This window comes from Dermacentor albipictus, chromosome 2, assembly GCF_038994185.2.
Source record: "Dermacentor albipictus isolate Rhodes 1998 colony chromosome 2, USDA_Dalb.pri_finalv2, whole genome shotgun sequence".
In the NCBI taxonomy this organism is placed as follows: Eukaryota; Metazoa; Arthropoda; class Arachnida; order Ixodida; family Ixodidae; genus Dermacentor; species Dermacentor albipictus.
The window spans coordinates 171,546,698-171,566,328 of record NC_091822.1 but is presented as its reverse complement, the minus strand read 5'-3'; the positions used below and the strand labels follow the sequence as shown (position 1 = coordinate 171,566,328).

The 19,631-nt window shown below is 44.3% G+C and overlaps 1 protein-coding gene across 1 annotated transcript in view; it reads right to left on the bottom strand.

Annotated features, from left to right (window-relative positions):
• Positions 1-615: 615 nt before the first annotated feature.
• Positions 616-19,631, bottom strand: part of Acox3 (Acyl-CoA oxidase 3) — a 37,075-nt gene continuing 18,059 nt past the window's right edge. Inside the window, exons 10-14 of the mRNA XM_065430460.1 lie at positions 18,828-19,061; positions 16,775-16,929; positions 14,476-14,608; positions 12,095-12,249; positions 616-4,730 (exon numbers count right to left, since the gene is read on the bottom strand). Of these exons, the coding sequence (XP_065286532.1) occupies positions 4,614-4,730; positions 12,095-12,249; positions 14,476-14,608; positions 16,775-16,929; positions 18,828-19,061 (794 nt within the window). The 3' untranslated portion in view covers positions 616-4,613. The remainder of the gene's footprint in view (positions 4,731-12,094; positions 12,250-14,475; positions 14,609-16,774; positions 16,930-18,827; positions 19,062-19,631) is intronic.

Below are 19,631 nucleotides of genomic sequence, written 5' to 3'. Positions count from 1 at the left end.
ACGTTATCATCGCTGCTAGTCTTGTCTCTATAGCCCAGACAACACGCACCCTTGCGGACGCATGCCCATGCATGTGCAGACATGTGGCACGGCTCGCATGCATCAAAACGTGGTGCGATCTCAGTGAACGGTTCCTCTCTGTTATCACATGCTTGCTTTCCTTATCGCTATGATCTCCTCATTGCAGCACAAGCGAAAAGTATCTCCCGTTGCCCCTACAACGACGGACATTTTTCTCATTGATGCTGAAGTCCCACCTGACTTGAACGTTTCGTTTCGTTTTCGTTTGAAAACAGCATAACAGTGGCATCGCCTGTTTGGTGCCATTACGATAACACCACGCTATGAGCCACGCCATAACCTGATACGACAAAGGTCAAAATAGCGACATCACTCGTGTACTTCAGTTGGCTACTGGTGCAGCTAGTAGCGGCTGTGATACTGACTTTTCTAGATGGCGCTAGCTATGCACCATACTTATAATTTTCAATTACAAATTGGTATGTTCTTTAAAATCCTCTAATCTATGCCGAACCTAGAGTTTGGTTGATGATTACTAAACAAAAATCAGCCTAGATTTGAATATATACTGTAGGTGCCTATGTAAAAAGCCACCAGTTTTCCCAGTCATCATTTATTGTTTCTCAAGGCCTTTAACAGTTCACACACAAACATCATGTGCAACAATAACTTGAGAGGTCTTGAAACAGTGATAGAGCAGTTGTAAATGGAAACTTGGCCTAATTCACGGAGGAAGACATTCAGGAGGTGAAACTCCCGTCAGCGCAAGTGAGCGTGGGCGACCAGATTAGGTCACAATTGTTGCATACGCCGACGAGGCCGTATGCAGTGGCGGCGCCATCCGGCACTTCGTAGATGCCACAGTGAAAAGAAAAGAAAAAAAAACATGCAGTGCCCAGGTAGGTGGCGGCTCCAGCGTGCTCTCCGGCCACTTCCTCCGTGCCCTCAAGAGAAGTCAGGTGCGCGCGGCCGCACGGGAGCAACACACTCGACCGATTGCCCTGGAAACCGAAACGGCCACCAGGCGCCGCCAGCATGACAGTGGCTCCGCGGGCTTGTGACCTTTTCTGGTCGCCACAAACAGCGGAGTTCCCACTCCTAAATGTTTCTTGCTCCGTGGCCTAATGACATACTCCAAACGGCACCTCTGGTTTTGTATGTCTAGTATATGTGTAATATATGTACCAATTATATATAACCTAATTATAAATTATTTTCATTTTTCTTGCTCGTTGTCTAATAATATCACCAGACAGTCGAGCCATTTACAAATCCTCAGTACCTCTACTCAAATTCTTCTTGGAACAGACAGCAGAAGTCATTACCACCAATATGTAAAACACTGTATACACAATAAGTTTGACAAGAGTTGTATAAAATTGGTACACTGTAACACATTCACTTCAGTTTAGAAATAAGGAACATCACAGACATTTGAGTGAAAGGTAAGACACAGAGCAGATTGTCCCAATCTAAAATAGTATATACCCACAGAGAGACAGCAGCACAAGTATGGCGGTAAAAGGACGATTGTGTTGCCTAAAGAGATGATCCCATGAAACATGTTTTCACAATGTTTTCAACATGTTTTAAACGTGTTTTCAGTGTGGTGTTGCCTAGTCTGCATATCCATTTTATACAGTGCGAGGGCTGCAGTGTAGTACTGGCCACAATGCGCTCAGAGTAGATAAGCAGACAAGATATACTATGCTGCGCTACTTATTTCGGCCATGATAACAGCTTGCTTACGATGTGGTGTGAAAAGAATACGCCACTGCATCACTCGGGAGATACACATTTCATCTGAGACATATCATCTAAGTGTTAAGGCTGTTTCACATTTAGCGGCATGGTAAAATTTGTTCGTGCAAGAATGTTGCCTTCAGTCCAACGTCCCTGTAAGCAAATTGCTGGGGCCATAACAAAATTTTCTTTGAGCATGTGGTTCAAAAGCATAGCCCCTTCTCCCACTCTCGAGATACATTCTAGGATGCACACATATGACAGTGACAGCACTAGCCAAATGTCTTACGAAGGAACACGTTTTCCTGAACACGATGTGACTAGTGCTGTCACTGTCGTATGCTTACCTGTGCACGCGTGACACCGTGCTTGTTAATTTATATAGTAAGCGAATGTTCACAAGTTTATACGGCCGATAAAACTACCATCCTTACGTTGTATAGCTATCTACTATTTTGCTATTGCAATCGATGCTTCGCTTTTCGGGCAAAACTGCGATACCTTTTTTCTCTGTGCTAGTCAGCGCGACGGAACGCGCAGATGGAGCAATAGCCATCTCGACGTCGAGTACATTGGGCCGCGCTGGTCGCATCCAGTTACGTTGACTGTGCCAGTGCTTTGAAGTATAGATGTTCTTCACGCCAATGTGACGTAGTGTGTGTGCGCACTTGCTCACACCACACAGACTATACACGCGCCTTAACCGAGCTATTTTTTTCTCTGACTTTCATTAGTTAAAATTTTGAATAATTAAAAGTCTTGTAGCATCCCTGTGGAATTTGAATTAACGAGCTTTTACTGTATACGACGCTGCATTTCATTCTTTAGTGGACATTCCGAATGGAAATTTGCAGCTAGGTGCAGAAACACACCGGGAACAAAAATAACACTGAAAATATGGTTTTCGGACCCAAATGCTGCTGAATTGCAGGGCCAGCTTCGCTGGGATTAATTTTTGAGAGTTTTTGTGGGCAAGTCGACATATAACAAATTGCTGATATAACAACCACTATCGAGTTTGTTATAAATGGGTTCGACTGTATACATTGCGCACCAAACTTGCCGCAAACAAATCTCCAATGTACTGCAGTGTAATATGACCATTTTCCATTGATTTCTTCCCTGAAACAGTCAACACAACAGCTATTGCCAGACATTTTTCCCAAGCAACCACCACCATAACGAAAAAAAATCAGTGAAAACCTAATAATGCCCCTAGTAGGACAGTTGCTGTCATCTGGTTAAACGACTATAACTACTTAGCCCACCAGCAAGTCCAACTTTATCAGTGGTTCCCAACAAAGCAAGATGCATGGATGGGCTGTTTACTTTTTTCAAATTCATACAATTTACCTACGAGCACAAGTGCTCGTAGGTGCTCGTAAGAGGCTAAGTAAAGCAAAGCACAAGGTCTTTGCAATGACTCTTACAAACAGTGAATTTCTAAGACTGTCACAAAGTGTATGCACCAAAGTGAGCACCACAGTCCGCAATGAACGCATGCACAATGTCACTCTATGGCTCTGCACTTGGTGTGCGGAAAGTAAACACAATCAAAAACTGATTTTTTTCGAGACAGATATGGGGTCCCAAAAACGTCTGAATTATTGGGCATGCCAGAAAAACGAATTTCGACAGCAAAATCGATTCGCTGTTTTTTACAAATCCAGCACCGCAGAAAGATTGATCAAGACCGTTAGTGCATTTTGCATTCGCGATGCGCATTGTCTCGAAGTTTAAGTATCGCGTGTGTGACCGTGACTCCGCGACGCTGACAGATTAAACTGTGTTCTGAAAATTCACCAGTTCAAAATGTTGACCACCTGCAAGCTTTCACCATTCTTACCAGTGTGCGCAGATACAAGCTTAAGCTACAAGCGCTTGCGGTAGTTACTGGCTGATTGCCCACGAACCCTGCCTCGCAACAGCTGCCATCAGACTGCAGCTGCCATCTGTGCAGACTGTGCGCATCATCTTGCAGCAGACCTCCGTGTATTTGTCTGTGGACAAGAACATACACAAGGGCGAGCTTCCCGCGATGGAATGCTGCCCAACAGCACCGCCACCTAGGTCTAACCAGCGGCGTCGCGTCGGAAGTCAGCAGCCAAAGTCACGGTTTGGTACAGAATCAACGAGATGCTTCACAGTGGCTGTAAGGTTAATAATGCACTTGGAAAGTGGTGGAACCACTTCAACAACGAAAGTGGGGGCATAATGCCTCGTTGTATGCATCGATTCCCGGACACACACAGCTGCTTGGTCTACATGTTTTGCACGTGCACAGCTTTTGAAAAACATTGTTTTGGTTATAGTGCGGTACTGCTTATAGCGCAGAAATTTGCGACTCCGGGTGCTTAAGTTATAAGCGGCCTATGCTGTATACTCAGATATCAATGCCACAAATGTTTTTGCCTACGACTCTAATCCAAATGTGGTCATGGCACCCAGGAGTAGAACACTCGACACCATGCTTGGCAGCAGAATACTACAGTTGCTGTGCCGATGCGGTGGATGCTTGTTACATCTCTGAATACTGTATTAAAATTAAAGAAACAGCCTATTGCCATACCATTCTCTGAAAGTGAACTAAGAGCTGGTGAATAAAACAAAAATTCTAGCTTAAAATGAATGGTGTAAGGCACCCATCTGCCAAGACTCACTAGCTCTTACCCTGGTGCCTACCAGGCCAACTGGTACTGTGTAAAACCTGCCATTCAGTGGCGTTGTTTCTTTGTTCACCAAACGTGCAGAGTGCCCATGGGAGCACAATCTGGTAACGCTGACCTGGCATATGAGTGCATTCACAGACGTCATATCGTAGAATGTTGCACCCCTGGCAACATGTCACCTCAGAGCTTTGCCATGAGGGAGCCCATGACAGGTTTGTCAAGGAACTCCTTCCACCAAGGTGCCCGCTGCGTGCCTCCCGGAGAAAGAACGAACGACTGGAACAGCTTCTTGTACACCTGGAAGCAAAAAAAAAAAATAAATAAAATTAATAAATAAATTGAATTTTCTCCGAGGCAAGGACTTGCTCAAAAGTGAAACAAGACAGATGTGCTGTCTGTGATACGACATTACATGAAAATGTTGGGGCTAAATTAAGCACATTATATTTTGTGCCTGCTTTCACCACACCACATGACAGTGGCATGACTTCAGCTTCTCGAGAACCTTTGGCAACTAGGTGAATAGTAACTCAAGAGCATGGTATCACGCTTTCAAGGCACTTGTAAGAGGTGTTCTACTTTTATAAGTTATTGTTCATGCTTCGTCTATCCACAATGGCACACTGCATACCAATATAAAAGGGAACACACAGGCTGTGTTCAAATAGTGATTCCTGCAGACATGCAAGTTTGGACCACACTTTCTGCTGCCTCCAACATAGTTAACGTGAAGAAGAATCTGTCTCCTGAAACTTCTCAGATTTCAGTGCAAGAATGAAATACAGGCAGTGAATGCAAGCCTGGCGATTCCTTTCATGCTGGAGCAACATGTAAAACAAGTATCTGTGCTGAAACTGCTTTGTGACTGTGTCGTATTCATTTCTCGCAGTTCTTAAGCACTCTGCAATTATAAGCTGTGAACTTCACTCACACCAAATGTATGATTCTGCCTTTTCATATACAAGTGACTACTGTCTTCAGGTAGTGGGTAGGGTGAAAATGAGTTTCCTTCTTTCAGTGCTTTTCGTTATAACGGTGTGCAAATAATCGAATATCACCGGATTGAATAGTGAATGTTTGAATTATTGGAGTCGCAAATCAATTATCCACTATTAGACCTTTCGGATGTTCGTATTATTTGCGATACATTTGCCTGTGCCTTAACGCACGCAGCCTTTTCACGACACACGGTCCCAGTAAGTACAAGGCTCACTGTTTGGCAAGACCAATCAAAATGACAACACATGTGGACAGAGGGAATGGCAACAAAAACAGCACATAGTTCACAAAGCATATGCGAAGATCTGGCCGATCAGCTGCCAGAAGGCATGCAGATTGCATAGCACGTGCATGTTCACACAAGCATTCACGCACTTTGGAGCTTTCTGTCCACACACAAGTTTAAGTGCACAGATGAACTTGATGGGCATACTCGTGAGCTCGAACACTGCTTCAACTGCCGTCAGTCAAACCCATCAGTCAGCTATCAGTCAGGCCTAACGGCACATTGAGTGTCGGCAGCTAAAGTTCGTTTGGTGCCGAATCAACGCAGATCCATTCGCAGCAGCTCCATGATACTCTGAAAGCCGACAAACAGTCTTGCCAACGAAAGCAAGTGTACAGGATGGCATCGACAATGCCCACTGCACCCCCCTTTTTGCGAAGCATAGCACGCTACCCTCTCGTTCCCAATCCCTTTCGTAGATGTACGTAGGTCTTGTTTTTGTGGCTTCGAGCAACCCCTCACAAGGCTGGCTTTAGATTTACAAGGCAGGCCTGAAAGTGTTGTATGGCCAGTGCACTGACTGCCCGACCATCTGCCTGGACTGTGGATGGACACAGAGTGAAGGGGGAGGGAGGGGGAGCTGCCTCACATAAAATGGGCTTAGCCCTCCCGATTGCAGCACATTTGACAGGTAGCAAATGACGCTAGGCCTGACAATGAAAAAGGCCCAGCTCCTTACCATAGGCACAACTGGAGTTGACCTGTACAGTGCTAATGATGGCTACGTGCCAAGCAGTAATGAAGTCATGTGATGTGTGGTCTGCGCTTTCGCAGGTCGCGAAGATTGACATTCATGAGCCAACGATAAAACTCAATGCGAAGCTCACCCGCTTATCAAGCTAGGAAAACCCTTTTTGTATTTTAGAGGACAACAGGAAAGGAATACTTCCTACGCAATAAACGATTGCCAAACAGAGGTCCACTATTAAACTGAAAATATTCAACTTCAGAGAGAAAAAGCCGCTTGATTCTACTCAACATTTAAAAAAAAAAATTAAATTATGGGGTTTTACGTGCCAAAACCACTTTCTGATTATGAGGCACGCCGTAGTGGGGGACTCCGGAAATTTTTGACCACCTGGGGTTCTTTAACGTGCACCTAAATCTAAATACACGGGTGTTTTCGCATTTCGCCCCCATCGAAATGCGGCCGCCGTGGCCGGGATTCGATCCCGCGACCTCGTGCTCAGCAGCCCAACGCCATAGCCACTGAGCAACTCTACTCAACATTTATTCTATAGATAATAAAAATATTTTGCAGACCTTCATACGGAACTGAGCTTCAATCAATGCTGGCATCCTAATTTGGTGTTCATTTAAGAGTAGACCATCCTGCACACCTTGATTTCTAGGCACCTAAGTTACTGATAGCTTGCAACATTCTTGTTATGCAATTCTAGACTCCTGAGCATGTTGAGCATCATGTTTTCTTGCACAAAATTTGTAGTAAGCATTAAACTCTGTGATAAGATTTCTGATATTCAATTCGATACTCAGCTTTTTGTTTTCTTGATTCAATTAGATGTTCGATTCAAGCTCAGCTATTTGGTATTTACACACCCATACTTTTTAGTGTTGCTCACAGACTCTGTGAACAACACAGGAGCAATGGCTGCATACTGCAGAAGCGTTCCGTGCACTAGCAATGATGCATATAAAAATTTCTGGGAAGGGATAATGCCACAGCAATGATCCGGTGACTGCCCCACATTTCAGCACATCGAGGAAGGCACTGCCAGGGAACGGGAAACCATGGCATTGGAATTAGAGCACTATCTTGATAATGGGAGCAGTGGATATAGCCTGGGCGGGCAGGCATGTTGGCAAACTGTTTGCTGCTCTCTTTAACAAACAGTTGTCAAATGTGGAGGGCACTGAGACAATAATGAGAGTGGTTAAAGTTGGTCTTTTATTTTCTTTTGTGCAACTTATCCATCTCGTATATGAGTGGTGGTGTTCGTGTTAAATACCTCGTTAAGTGAACATGCATACTAACGGCGTATCCTCAACCATGGAAACAACATGCATCTTTAATGATAAGAACATCAGACAAAAGTCTACTCACTTATGGTTGCATCTTGCCAATTTAGGATGTTAAAGTGGCAAGCACTCAAAACTGCTGGAAAATTAAAACAACTGCATTGTGTCACCTATTTGGCCAGTACAGTCACCGACCGATAACTTGTACTCGACATAGACCGTACAAAAACTCAGAAATACCAGATTCGCCTGACCAGAAAGGGCCAAAAAAAGTGTGCCGTATTCTCACATGTCACTTTCAGGGGATGACTGAAGGCATTAAAAGCACAGTGCCAAGCACGCTGTCTTTTGCGTGACAAGTGCAATGCACATCAGCGTCCACAAGCACACAGCGGCATCTACGAGCGACAGTATTCTTGTCACAGAGTCAAGCACACTATCTTTCTCATGGCTCGTGCAAGACACCTCAGCCTCTACCATCGACATCCTTGGAACAGTGCAAAGCACGCTATCTTACCGCAGTGCAGAAATGCTGTTGCTTGTCAATGTGTTCGGCGCTAGGTGCTAGCCACGTAAAATACCGCAATAATGAATGTACTCTCTTCGAAAGTGATCGTTCAGAATATGGCCAAAGTTTGTCAACCCATTGATGCGCACACGCACCATATTTACATGATTGTAAGTCGACTCAAATGTAAGTCGGCCCCCCCATATCGCATGTGACAGGGGAAAAAAAAAAAAGAGCACACCCAAGGGCGCATTCCATAACAAAGATTTATTGGTAGCTGGCATGGTCACTGGACTATTTGCCTTCACTTGTGCCATCGTCCTCACTAGTGCTGCCTCGTCATCGCTGCTACGGTCCCACAGCGCGTCGTCGTCCAGCGGAATTCCACATTTGGCAAATGACCGCACCATGACATATTGTGGAACAGCAGCCCACGCCGAATGCACCCAACCACATGCAGCCGTCAGGGAGGCTCTTTTGACAGGTCTGGTAGGCGTGAGTTCGTAGTCTTCTGCCGCCAGCCACTTGTACTCACGGCGGAGCAGGTCCTTAAAAGGCGAAGATCCGGGCTTGTTTCATGACCATGTCACACTTCACTGGCAGGGACCGATCACACATTTCAGCGACGTACGCTGCAAGCTTGGCCTACAGCTCCAGAAAGCATCCAGACTTCAGGGAAATTCTTCACTTGCCGTCACAGGTGAAAATTTTGCTTCGCTGCAGTCGCCACTCTCGCACCACTCATTCAGAAACATCAAACTTGCGGCCTGCTGCGCAGTGATTTGTTTCTTCGGCGTAAAGGATGGTAGCCCTCTTGAACGCTGCTGTGAACGAGCGCTGAATGTTTAGCGGGCCTGGAGCACTCATGATGACTGAGGAAGCATTGAAGTAGCATGCAACCGCCAGTCAAGTTGAGTGTGTCAAACTAATAGCTACAGGAAAAGAGAAACACATGAGTGGTGTCTACTCTTCAATGAACTATTGATACTCGGCAAGCGCCGCTGTTCTGAGGGTGTCGCCGTGAATGGAACAGCGGCACTTTCATCAGCTATTAACAACCCCCCATGAGTGTTGTGTGTACTGTAAAACTATTGTAACACTCTCAAAAATGTTGAAATACCCTTCCGAAAAGTGAACAAACGTTGCGGGATAGTGAAAAACTATGGGTAGGGCCAAAGAGAAAACCTAAATTTGTAACTACGTTGTAGCTCCCCCCATATCTCGATAGTCTCGCTTTTTGGGTGGTGCCATGTTTTAGTTTCTATTGTAAGCCGACCCCCCCACTTCAGATATTCAAATTTAAAAAGATAGGTCGACTTACAATCGTGTAAATACGGTATGCTTGCCTTTGGGCCAGACAGTCTGTGGCCACAATTTTCTAGTAGCGCCCTTTATATAGGGTTGTGCGAACACTCGAATACTATATTTCGAATTAAATAGTGAACATTCAAATAATTTGACTCGCAAATCGAATATCTAATATTCTATTTCTCGAATATTTTATTTTCAGAATGTCGGTGCCTTCGGTGAATGACCCATCCGTGTTCAGTGCCCTGACCCACACAGCGTTGCCACGATGCACAATCTTCATCGGTAGTTAAACCTCGTTAATTCAGATTTCACGGGATTAGCAAAAATTTCCAAATTAAGCGAATGTCAAATTATCGAGGGTATCAAGAAAACAATAAAGCAATGCTTACTACGTCAACACGCTTTTATTTACTGAATGAATTGGTAAATTCTGCTTCTATTTTGCACAAAAGCAGTGTGGAAGTGGCAGTTCTCATCATCTCGTGACTGGTGACGAGAATTGACGATTAGCGGCGAAGGCCTCGTGATTTCCTTTGCAGCGCGGCCACGGCACGGGTCTTAATCTGAAACACAGTTTTCGCTACCGCGCACACGTCCCAAGTATTTTTTTGCCCATCGCGATGTAGACTTCATTCACGACAGCTTTGCACTGAGACTACCGTTTGCTGTCGACGCAATCGTGGACGGCAACCTTGAGGTTCTGAAGGTGTGCCGCAGACACATGCACTGAGCAAAAACTAAACCACCGTTTGCTGCAACTGCGGACAAAGTCGCGGTCGCTATCGATGCGATCATAGATGGTGACTACGCAACCACGAAGGCACCCGGCCGACGTGCACACTGAGTCAAAGCGAAACTACTGCTGCAGCTGTTGTGGATGAAACCACAGCTGCTATCGATGTGATTGTGGATGGTGGATATGCAGCCATGAAGGCAGGCGGCCACTGTGATGCCATTTGTGGCGGTAAATGCAAGAATAAATGCTTTAAAGGCACAAATAGGCACAAAGTACTCTGGCGCTGCTGTCATTCATGTATGATTTCCACTGATGACCATGGTGACACAAACTTCGCTGCTTCATTTTGGAGGGCACTAACGCCATTTTTGCTCTTTTGTGTTGCACATTTGCGGCGCTCCACGCTTGCTGAGCTCTGAGAGTTGTTCGAATTAACCGATGCGTGGCCAAATATGTCCAAATTAAAGGGAGTTTCATTGCATTAAATAAGGCATAGGCCTGCCAAGAACAAAGGACGAGCCCGAATGATCCAATTTTCGGGAATTAACAAGGGTCGAATTAACGAGGTTTGCTATAAGGTTGTACCAGGTCAACTGGAAACAATCGACTACGGTCGATGTGTGCAACGGCGAGTGAAGCGGTGTGCATTCCTCGTTTTTTTCTGTCGTGCAGATCGGCCTTAACCAGCTGACAATGACCCACAAGAACCACCTGCTATAAACATGGGAAAACGTTCCTGTTTTCTGGAAGAAAACTATAACACTTCCAAAGCAATATAGGATTGCCATTAAACACAGTAAGGCCAACTATTGAACTGAAAGCCTCATTGGTATATAGGACAACTTCGCTATTTCTTCAGCTTCAGGGGGAAAAAAACACTCAATTCTATTTGACAGACATTCTATGATAAAAATATATTCTAGACCTTCGAATACGAAATGAGCTATTCTGAAATAATATTTTGAAATAATTTGATGTTTCCTTCAATCAATATTAGTATAGTATACTATGCATCTCAATTCATAGGTACACAAGTTACTGATAGCTGGCAGGATTCTTGTTAAGTAATGAAGTAATGTGATTAGCCTCATGAGTATGTACAGCACTGCGATTTTGGTACCAAATTTAGAAGCACAAAAATTTGTGTTAGGTTTTCTGATATTTGATATTCGAATTGATATTCAATTCGAAATGCATTGTTCAGTCTTCGCACTCCCCTACTTTTGTGCTGTATTCGTGTGCCCACTTTTCGCGCTTTCGGCAGTGGTTACAGCGACCCTATGCACGTGTTATCAACGTGGTCAGCTGGCCATGAACGGCGGATAATAAGACTGGCATAGAATCGAGCAGAAGGCATCACCACAAACTTGTGGCCCACATCTCGACCGCTGTCACGCTGTTGCTACAGATAGGCAAAAGTATAGTCAATGCATGCACCGAATGTTCATTAGCGATTATTAGATCGAATAGGCTTCGCTATATTCGGTTTCAAGGAAAAGCCGGTGACCTAGCTAACGACAACGCCGGCAACATTTACCAAACAAAAATATTGCTATTCCTGCTCCACTTGGTGGCCAAATTAGCACAGGGCTGTGCAGTCGGACTCCGAATTATAGCACGGCGCGTTATAATGTGTCCGAAATTCCCCTTTACACTATGCATTACATCTATGGGGCTAGTGGAGGTACCATGGAGCTGCCCGAATAATCAGTTGGTGACTGTATAGCGGAACTTCATCACAAAATGAGGATGAATGTCTGGGAGCAAAAATTTTGAAAAAGAAAAGTAGAAAATACCTCGCAATACGCTTGAATAAACCTGATAATGCATTTGAACCTGACCTGTCCGTCCGAGCAGCCAAGAACAGAATTGAGGGCGACATCGGGCGGGGCAATGACGTCTGCCAGCGTGACAGCATCGTCCTTCAGCTCACGGCACAGCTGCAAGATGCCTTCTCTCATCAAATTCTTGGCAGCTTCGCCTGCGCAATATCCACCTGGAACAGAGAATTTTAGATGGGGTCGACTCTAACAGAATGCAAAAGCTGCCAAAGAATGGAGAAGTACAGCAAATACAATAAGACAGGAATATGGCTAGTCGGGCATCTTAAGATCACGCAAAAGCACGCAGACATGCAGTGATACATTTGTTCAAATCTTTATGAGTGACAAATCATCAGATACACTTAATTTATAATGAACAGCTGTCTTTGCTGCACTGATTGTTAATCCTTCCTGTTTTCTTTCTGCGTCTCAAAACCCTTTCTCCTTCTTTTCGTCTCCTTGCAAACTCCTCCTTTGAGGTCTCCAGCTTCTCTTTACAACAGGGGAGTTAGTTCTGTAATGGTGCAGTCTACAAAACGGAATCGGCAAAATACAGCTGGTACAATAATAAGACAAACATTGAATATAGCAATGAACGCATAGGAGTAGTCAGCTCCGATATAATGAAGTGTCTGGAAAGGCTTCAGTATTGAGAATGAGTTGCACTGAATATATTGAAGTGTTTCCATAGCCCTAGGTAAATTTCAGGTGGTTTCCTAAAGCGTGCACAAGACTTCAGGAATATTGAAGGAGCACACTGGATAAGTAGAACAGTAGAATACGAATACAGTAGAATACAGTAGAATCTCGCTGATACAATGCCGCATAATCTGCTTTTCTGAACAATACATTTTATTTTACTTGCTCAGCCAACGTCCCATAGGAGCAATCTATTTTCGTATGGTTACTGTAATCGATCCCCCCCCCCCCCCCTCCCCCCCGGGATCGGATAATACGACAGCAGTAGTGGGCTTTTACTAGTATTTCTAAAGCTCATAGCTTTATATGCCAGTGTACTAGCTTAGATAACATTTCAATTACCAACGAGCAACGTGTTAAGCCCCAGCCACTCTGAAAGAAAAACATGCGTGGCACGCCATCGGTGTTAAATCTCTGCTACGGCAGTGCAGCCTAACCAACTGGAGGTGCACCGCTGATCAGTGAGGAAACAGCGGCTTTTTTTTTTTTACTTCCAGAAGAACTTTTGTACAGACGTTGAAAGGAAGAAATTTTAGCGCAAATTGGTGGGCTGTTTCAACGTTACTGACTAAAAATGCATTGGCTGCGGTTCATACGGCATCAAGTGATATTGCTCTGCATAACACGTTATGCAGAGCAGTATCACTTGATGCCACATGAACCTTTGCTGTTGAGTCACCAAGTATGTTGAGCGACCAAGTACGCCTATTTTCATGCTTTTTGGAGCTTGCTTTGGATAATACAATTTTGCATGATGCATTTTATTTGCCAGTTCCCATGGAGAATGCACACTGCAGGGTCACCATAGGGGCCATGTCAGTACGTGCTGAGCACTCATGTTTGTATTATCCAGTGAGGGCCCATTTCGTAATTGAAATAATTGGCCCACAGATATGAATGAAGCCCTGGCTGGGTGTCTGGTCAAGACTGAATCAATTGAAGAGTTAAATTAACCAGAGTCAAACTAACAGAAGTCTACTGTACCTATATACTCTATGGTGTGTCTGTCATACATTTATGTGCACAGTACTAGATCAGCACTACAGTAGATTCTCGTTGATACAAAATCGGCCCTGACTGGATAATTCAAACATGAGTGTTCAGCTGCACTCATGTGGCCCCTATGGTGACCCTGCAGTGTCTGCCTTAACGGTGCTAAAGAACAGTGATTGTATCAAGATGTGCTACTCCCCATTGAAAACGTTTCCAGTCTGCCCTTGACAGATCTCCAAGTGAATATGGCAGTTCACAATGAATAATTAGCAATTACAAATGATCCTGATGTGTACAACGGTATACAAAACAGACGTCAGGTTTCTGACATTGGCAACGGTCTACCAGCCGAGCCAGCAGCATTGCCATTGTCATCATAAGATGGCAACAGAACACATTTTTGTATAGGTTGGCTGTGGGGTTGTAAAAAAAAAAGAATGCAGAATATCAAATGCAATGTACTGCACCGAGGACATGTTGTGGCCCACAACAATAAAGAGCTGTCTGTGAGTGGTGATGAAGAGCATTAGGTGAAAACGAATTGCAACTCTCTGCAGCTGGCCTACAGGATTTATTAATTTTATTTATAGCCAAATTCGAAGGAATGCTACATTTTCCTTTTTATATATAGGCTGCGTGTTGATTTGTGTGGACAGTCTGTGCCGCTCTTTGACTGCGTTAGAATGGGGCAATAAATTCGAGCTCACCACCATAGAGGTCCCCTATGCGCTTTTCCAGGCTCCAAAGCGCAAAAAGGGAGTTAATTCGCTGCAGCACGGCACACAGTTGAGGGTCCTTCAGGTCAGCAATGAAATTCTGGAACTTTTCCACGATGGTGTGCTGGAGAAAGAAAAGGAATGCAATGTTGAGAAAGCAGGGAACGTCATTCCATAGCGATACGAAGGTCAGGTCCTAGCTTCCACCTGACATTTGTGGCTAGTTTAATTTTAGTTTGAATGAAATGAATGCATTCAATTATTGTGCGCTTTACAACAAACACTGATGCATGTCTAGCCACTATCAATAGTAAAGGTATGGCATGACAACCGATACACTCTGTGCTGTTAGACACGTTTATTGACTAGTCAGGGTCAAAGAAAGAGTCATATGTTAATGGGTGCTGAATATATTTGCCCGGCCACATGCCTCGCTTACAGCACCAGATTAGCATGCTACAGTGAGGGTTAGCATCCCAAAGAAACAGCTGGGCGATGAGTAATGCCGTAGTGGCAATAAAGCTCAGGCAGCAAGAATGCTCTGCCTGACAGACTGTAGCACCAAGGAGGCCAGAGTGGCATCCAGGTTCCAGGTGATGTCCTTGACTCGCATTGGGAGTGAGCCGATAATGCGGAGGGGCCGGAGTGGAATGACTGACCATGACACAGGTCAATGGTCATGGCTCAATCTGATCTACAGTGATAATTTCCTCTTGGCTGTCTGCATTGATCACAAAAGCAACAAGGCCACCAATATTTCATGTTACCAGACTAGGCTATGACATGTAAAAATGTAAGAAGGGTGTGTCGACTATTGTTGTAGCTTTCCACGAGAACACAATGGTCAAGTATATTTCTAATCTGAAACACTGAATAACTGTCAAAAAACAACATAACCATTAGAAGCTACTTAGAAATCTACCAAGATGTTTCACACAGACAGATAGTGCAATCAACAGTGATGTTTTTTTTTTCTCTTGTAGTTGTATTCAAACTCAAGAATGAAGCTCATAAAACCACGAAAACACTTAAGGAACTAACCTCCAACATACTATGGGCCACTTTTATTTAAACCTAAGGAATATTCACTAATGGCACTGATTACAGGTTTGCCATCTTCAAAGCTTTAACTACACTAGAACCTCGTACATACATTTCATAAAAAAAACGCGGAAAGTGCATAGTTACCGGGAGAATATACACTCAGAAGTAAAAAAAAAAATATTTGGCTGACTCAACTGTAGGTGACACCTACGAAATGCGAAGCGTTGCCTGAATATAGTTGCAGCACGAGACGTAGCCACACTGTGCTAAGCTGGTGGAGCCTCAACAATATGAAGCGCGCAGTGTTATTTTTTGCGGCTTTGGCAAGCTTACATTTGCATTGCTCTCGAATTCAGCCTGGGTCAGCAGCTTCTTCAGGTTTCGATGTGCCCACTTGGCGAGAATCATTGCCATGACGTGCCGACGCGTGTCGAGCTGGTGGGGCTCAAGAGGCCCAAGATCGGCTTTGTTGTTTTCCTATTGCATAGTGTTCTAAGGTGCGACAGGAAATTGAAACAAAATCGAGCTGGCGGGCAACGGCGGAATACGATGCCACCAGAGTGAAACGTTTTGCTTACTTAGTCCCCTGTGCAGCAGGGAATGGCGGTGTGTTGGAGTTATCACTCACTAAAAGTGTGCAGTACGTTTCCAACGGCACTTCGCCACTAACACCGCAAAACAAATAGGTGAAGATGCTTATTACAATAGGGATGGCAAGGACAGCTGTGAATACCATGCGCAACAACCCGCCAGATTTGTTGGTACCGGAGGAGAGAGCTGAGTGCGTGCTGGCATTTTCACGTGACACGAGCAGGCGAGTACTGCAGGGAAGCTGCTGTGGCAGGTGCCTAGCGGCTCTCGATTGCGTGTCTCGTGCTGTTTCTTGCTCACGAGATCTAGCAGTCAGAAAACGTATTATACAATCGCAGTTTGGTGAAGTACTGAACATTAGTGCTAAAAGCACATGTTTTACGGGAACACACTAACCGGCAAAAAAAGAAACGTAACTACACAGGGTCATTTTTTGTGTTTTCAACAGCAAATGTTGGCACCAATAAACCATACGAAGTGGTATATTAACGAGGTTTTACTGTATGTTCAGTCCCTTTTATGTTTTCATTTCCTTTTCAAGACTGGGCCATATCACTTCTTGCAAATCCGTATAAAGGTAAGTCATTAAATAATTAACCTCTGTGAATATTACCTAGTAGTCTCTTCTGTAGACAAGGACTGCACTATACTGTACCTCAATGTAAGCCAGGGCCAGTTCGCGGAGGCAGAAGGCTTGTGTGTTGTTCTTGGCTGAAAACTGGTCCTCTCCTTGAGACACCAGCGTCGTGTACTTCTCGTCGCTTACCCTCAGCAGGTAGCAGACCAGCCACTTATACGCCGCCAAGATCACTGCATACGAGATGAGCAATCACGAAAATTCCCAAGATGTAACCATGTCGAAGCAGTTCGTAACTGCAACTCCGAAAACAAAAATGCACAAGATTTTAAGCAGATTTTATTTGATGCGTAAAATTTATAAGCGTGACATTCGTCAAAAAAAGAAAGGAAACCCCTATCACTGTAATTACCTGTCTTGTATTTGCCGAGTCCATTTTATGCCTGTGAATTTCCCGCTCTGATCCCACGAGTGAATTCTGGCCTGTCCTCGACTGCCTTTCCCTTCCCTTGGCATCTATTCTGTTACGTCAATATTACCGGTTATCTGCTCTACGCATCACATGCATAAATAATTACATTTCTTCCTTATTTTTATCTTACCTTCTAAAATATTAGTTACACTCAATAATCGAATAATCCATACACTCAAAGCAACACTGTTTCTAATGACAGATATTTTTTTCAATCACAAGTGCTACAAATCCCTATAGCTCATACTAAGCAAATATAATTAAACTTCCAAGAAATTGTAACAGATAAGGTGTTGGCGGGCATCCACTTTGGTGAGTCTTGGAACGTATTCGCAAAAAAAATTAAGCAAGATTTAACTGCTTCAAACTTCTGTTTTCTGTAGTAGCGTCAGTTTGTTTATCATGCTACGATATAACAAACTTCAGGGGACCATGGTAAATTATTCGTTGTAGTGAAAGATAATTAGAGTGAAGGCCCCAAAATGAACCATTTTGCCCATTAACCCATCAGTTCATAAGTTCTCACCGTTTCAGCTATGCATGAAAATGTTGCTCTTGGCTCTCGGTATGTGCTGCTGCTATTTTCCATAGATTCCGCCGCCGCACATTACCGAAGCACCTTATAATAAAAGTGACACGCACAAAACGGACGCTGACTTTAAGAAGAAAACTACTGAAAGAAAGGTAGCCCCATGTCACCTCCAAAGCGCAATGGTTCTCGCTTTTTGTTTGTTTTTCACATTTATTGCTCATGGACACCACAGCTGTCTCACTCGAGGCAGACACCTTAACTATGTGAAAGTGCAAGCGCACATAAACGACACTGCCTGGCAAGTGCAAAGTGCGACTGTGTGGCATCCCTGTGAGTACTCACGTTACATTTCACCACTGGCACCGCTCGTACGCCGCAGAAAGAAGCACAAAAGAAGGAGGAATGCGCAGAAAGAAGGAAGAGACATGCCTTCGTTGCTAGGTGACACTTTTCTGGGTGGAGCATGTGCTCGCAAAGCCAGATGTGGCGTTGCCTCTACTCACCCACATTCTTTTTTACTGAATCGCAGTCTTAGGTCTTCCAAACCCCTGCGCTGCAATGTCTGCACTCTCTGCGCCTTGTCGTCTGCTAGCCTACTGTTTCGGCTGCTGTGAAGGATACGCGAAAATCTAAGAATCCCCAGATTTTGAGAATATTTGTTCGTAGTACAGAAGTGTTGTTAGCATCACAGGGAAACTGAATAACAATTGTTATTCTGAAAATTTAGTGTTCTGAAGTTTGCAGTACTGAAATATCTTTACATAGAAGCTATAAGTCAGCAGGGATTTCTGAAAAGTTCATTAATCAGAAAAGTTTATTAATGTGGTGTTTGTAGTAATGAGGCTTCACTGTAGTTGGCTGCTTCAGTGCAGCACAGAGAGTGCGCCTGTAATTTATGTGTTTACAACCAGTTGACTGTGTTATGTGTTGCGATCTACAATGTCAAACTGTATAGACGAGAAGAGGCTCAAGCTTATAGCCCCGGGTTCCTCCTTAATAAAAAAAGAAGCGAGATAAGCTTTCACCTATTTGCAGTCAAGTGTCTTGTTAGCTCTGACAAGGTTCCTTATTTCCTCCGCAAAGCATGCCTACGCCATAGTTCACTTTCAATGTGCCACACAACTGACCATTAATGTCGGTCATCTCACGAACAGTGGTCGCTGCCAGGGTGCCCTGCAGAATAGTCTCCATGTCATTGAGGAATTGAATGGTTGCCATGGAGGCTGGTAGGGGCTGACCCGTCTTGCGCCCTTGCACCAACGACAGCAGCACATTGCTTGTTTGCTGCAGAAGCACGTTGTTGTCCCCCTCGTAGGTGCAGTTGGCATCGTTGTCATTGCGCAGCTCGCCAAGACCCGACACTGCATTTCAGAAAGAATCATGTGGTACAGGCTGTGTTGGGGGCTATGCACTTGGGAGCACAAATTTAAAGGTAAACTGCAAGAATACAGTATTTACTCAAATGTAATGTGACCGCAATTGTAACACGACTGTTGACTTTCCACTTATGCAAAATAAATAACACTGTAAATGTAATGCGATAAAAAAAAATGGTACTTTCATTCAAGGATTCGTAATTTGGTAACGAGTTCTTCTCACTCATTATTGTCTCAGGAGGTGGCACAGCTTCCGTTGGGCATTATTCTCAGGTGAGCACTTTTGAAGGTAGTTTCACTTTCACAAAACATGTCCCCGGAGGACAAGTGTTTTTGGTGCTGTGCCAGGCTCACTATCATCGCACAAAACCAAGAGTTTGGTGCTGGGATGAGCCGAGTCTCGTGAAAGCGAAACTGTTTCCAAAAGTGATCACCCGAGAATCAAGTTATCTTCCATGCCTTCGAGCGCATTTTGGATTATGCCCTTCTTAAAAGAGTGCACAACCACTTTGTTTGGGGACAGTACCAGGCCCCTGCAAGGTCTACGGATCAAGC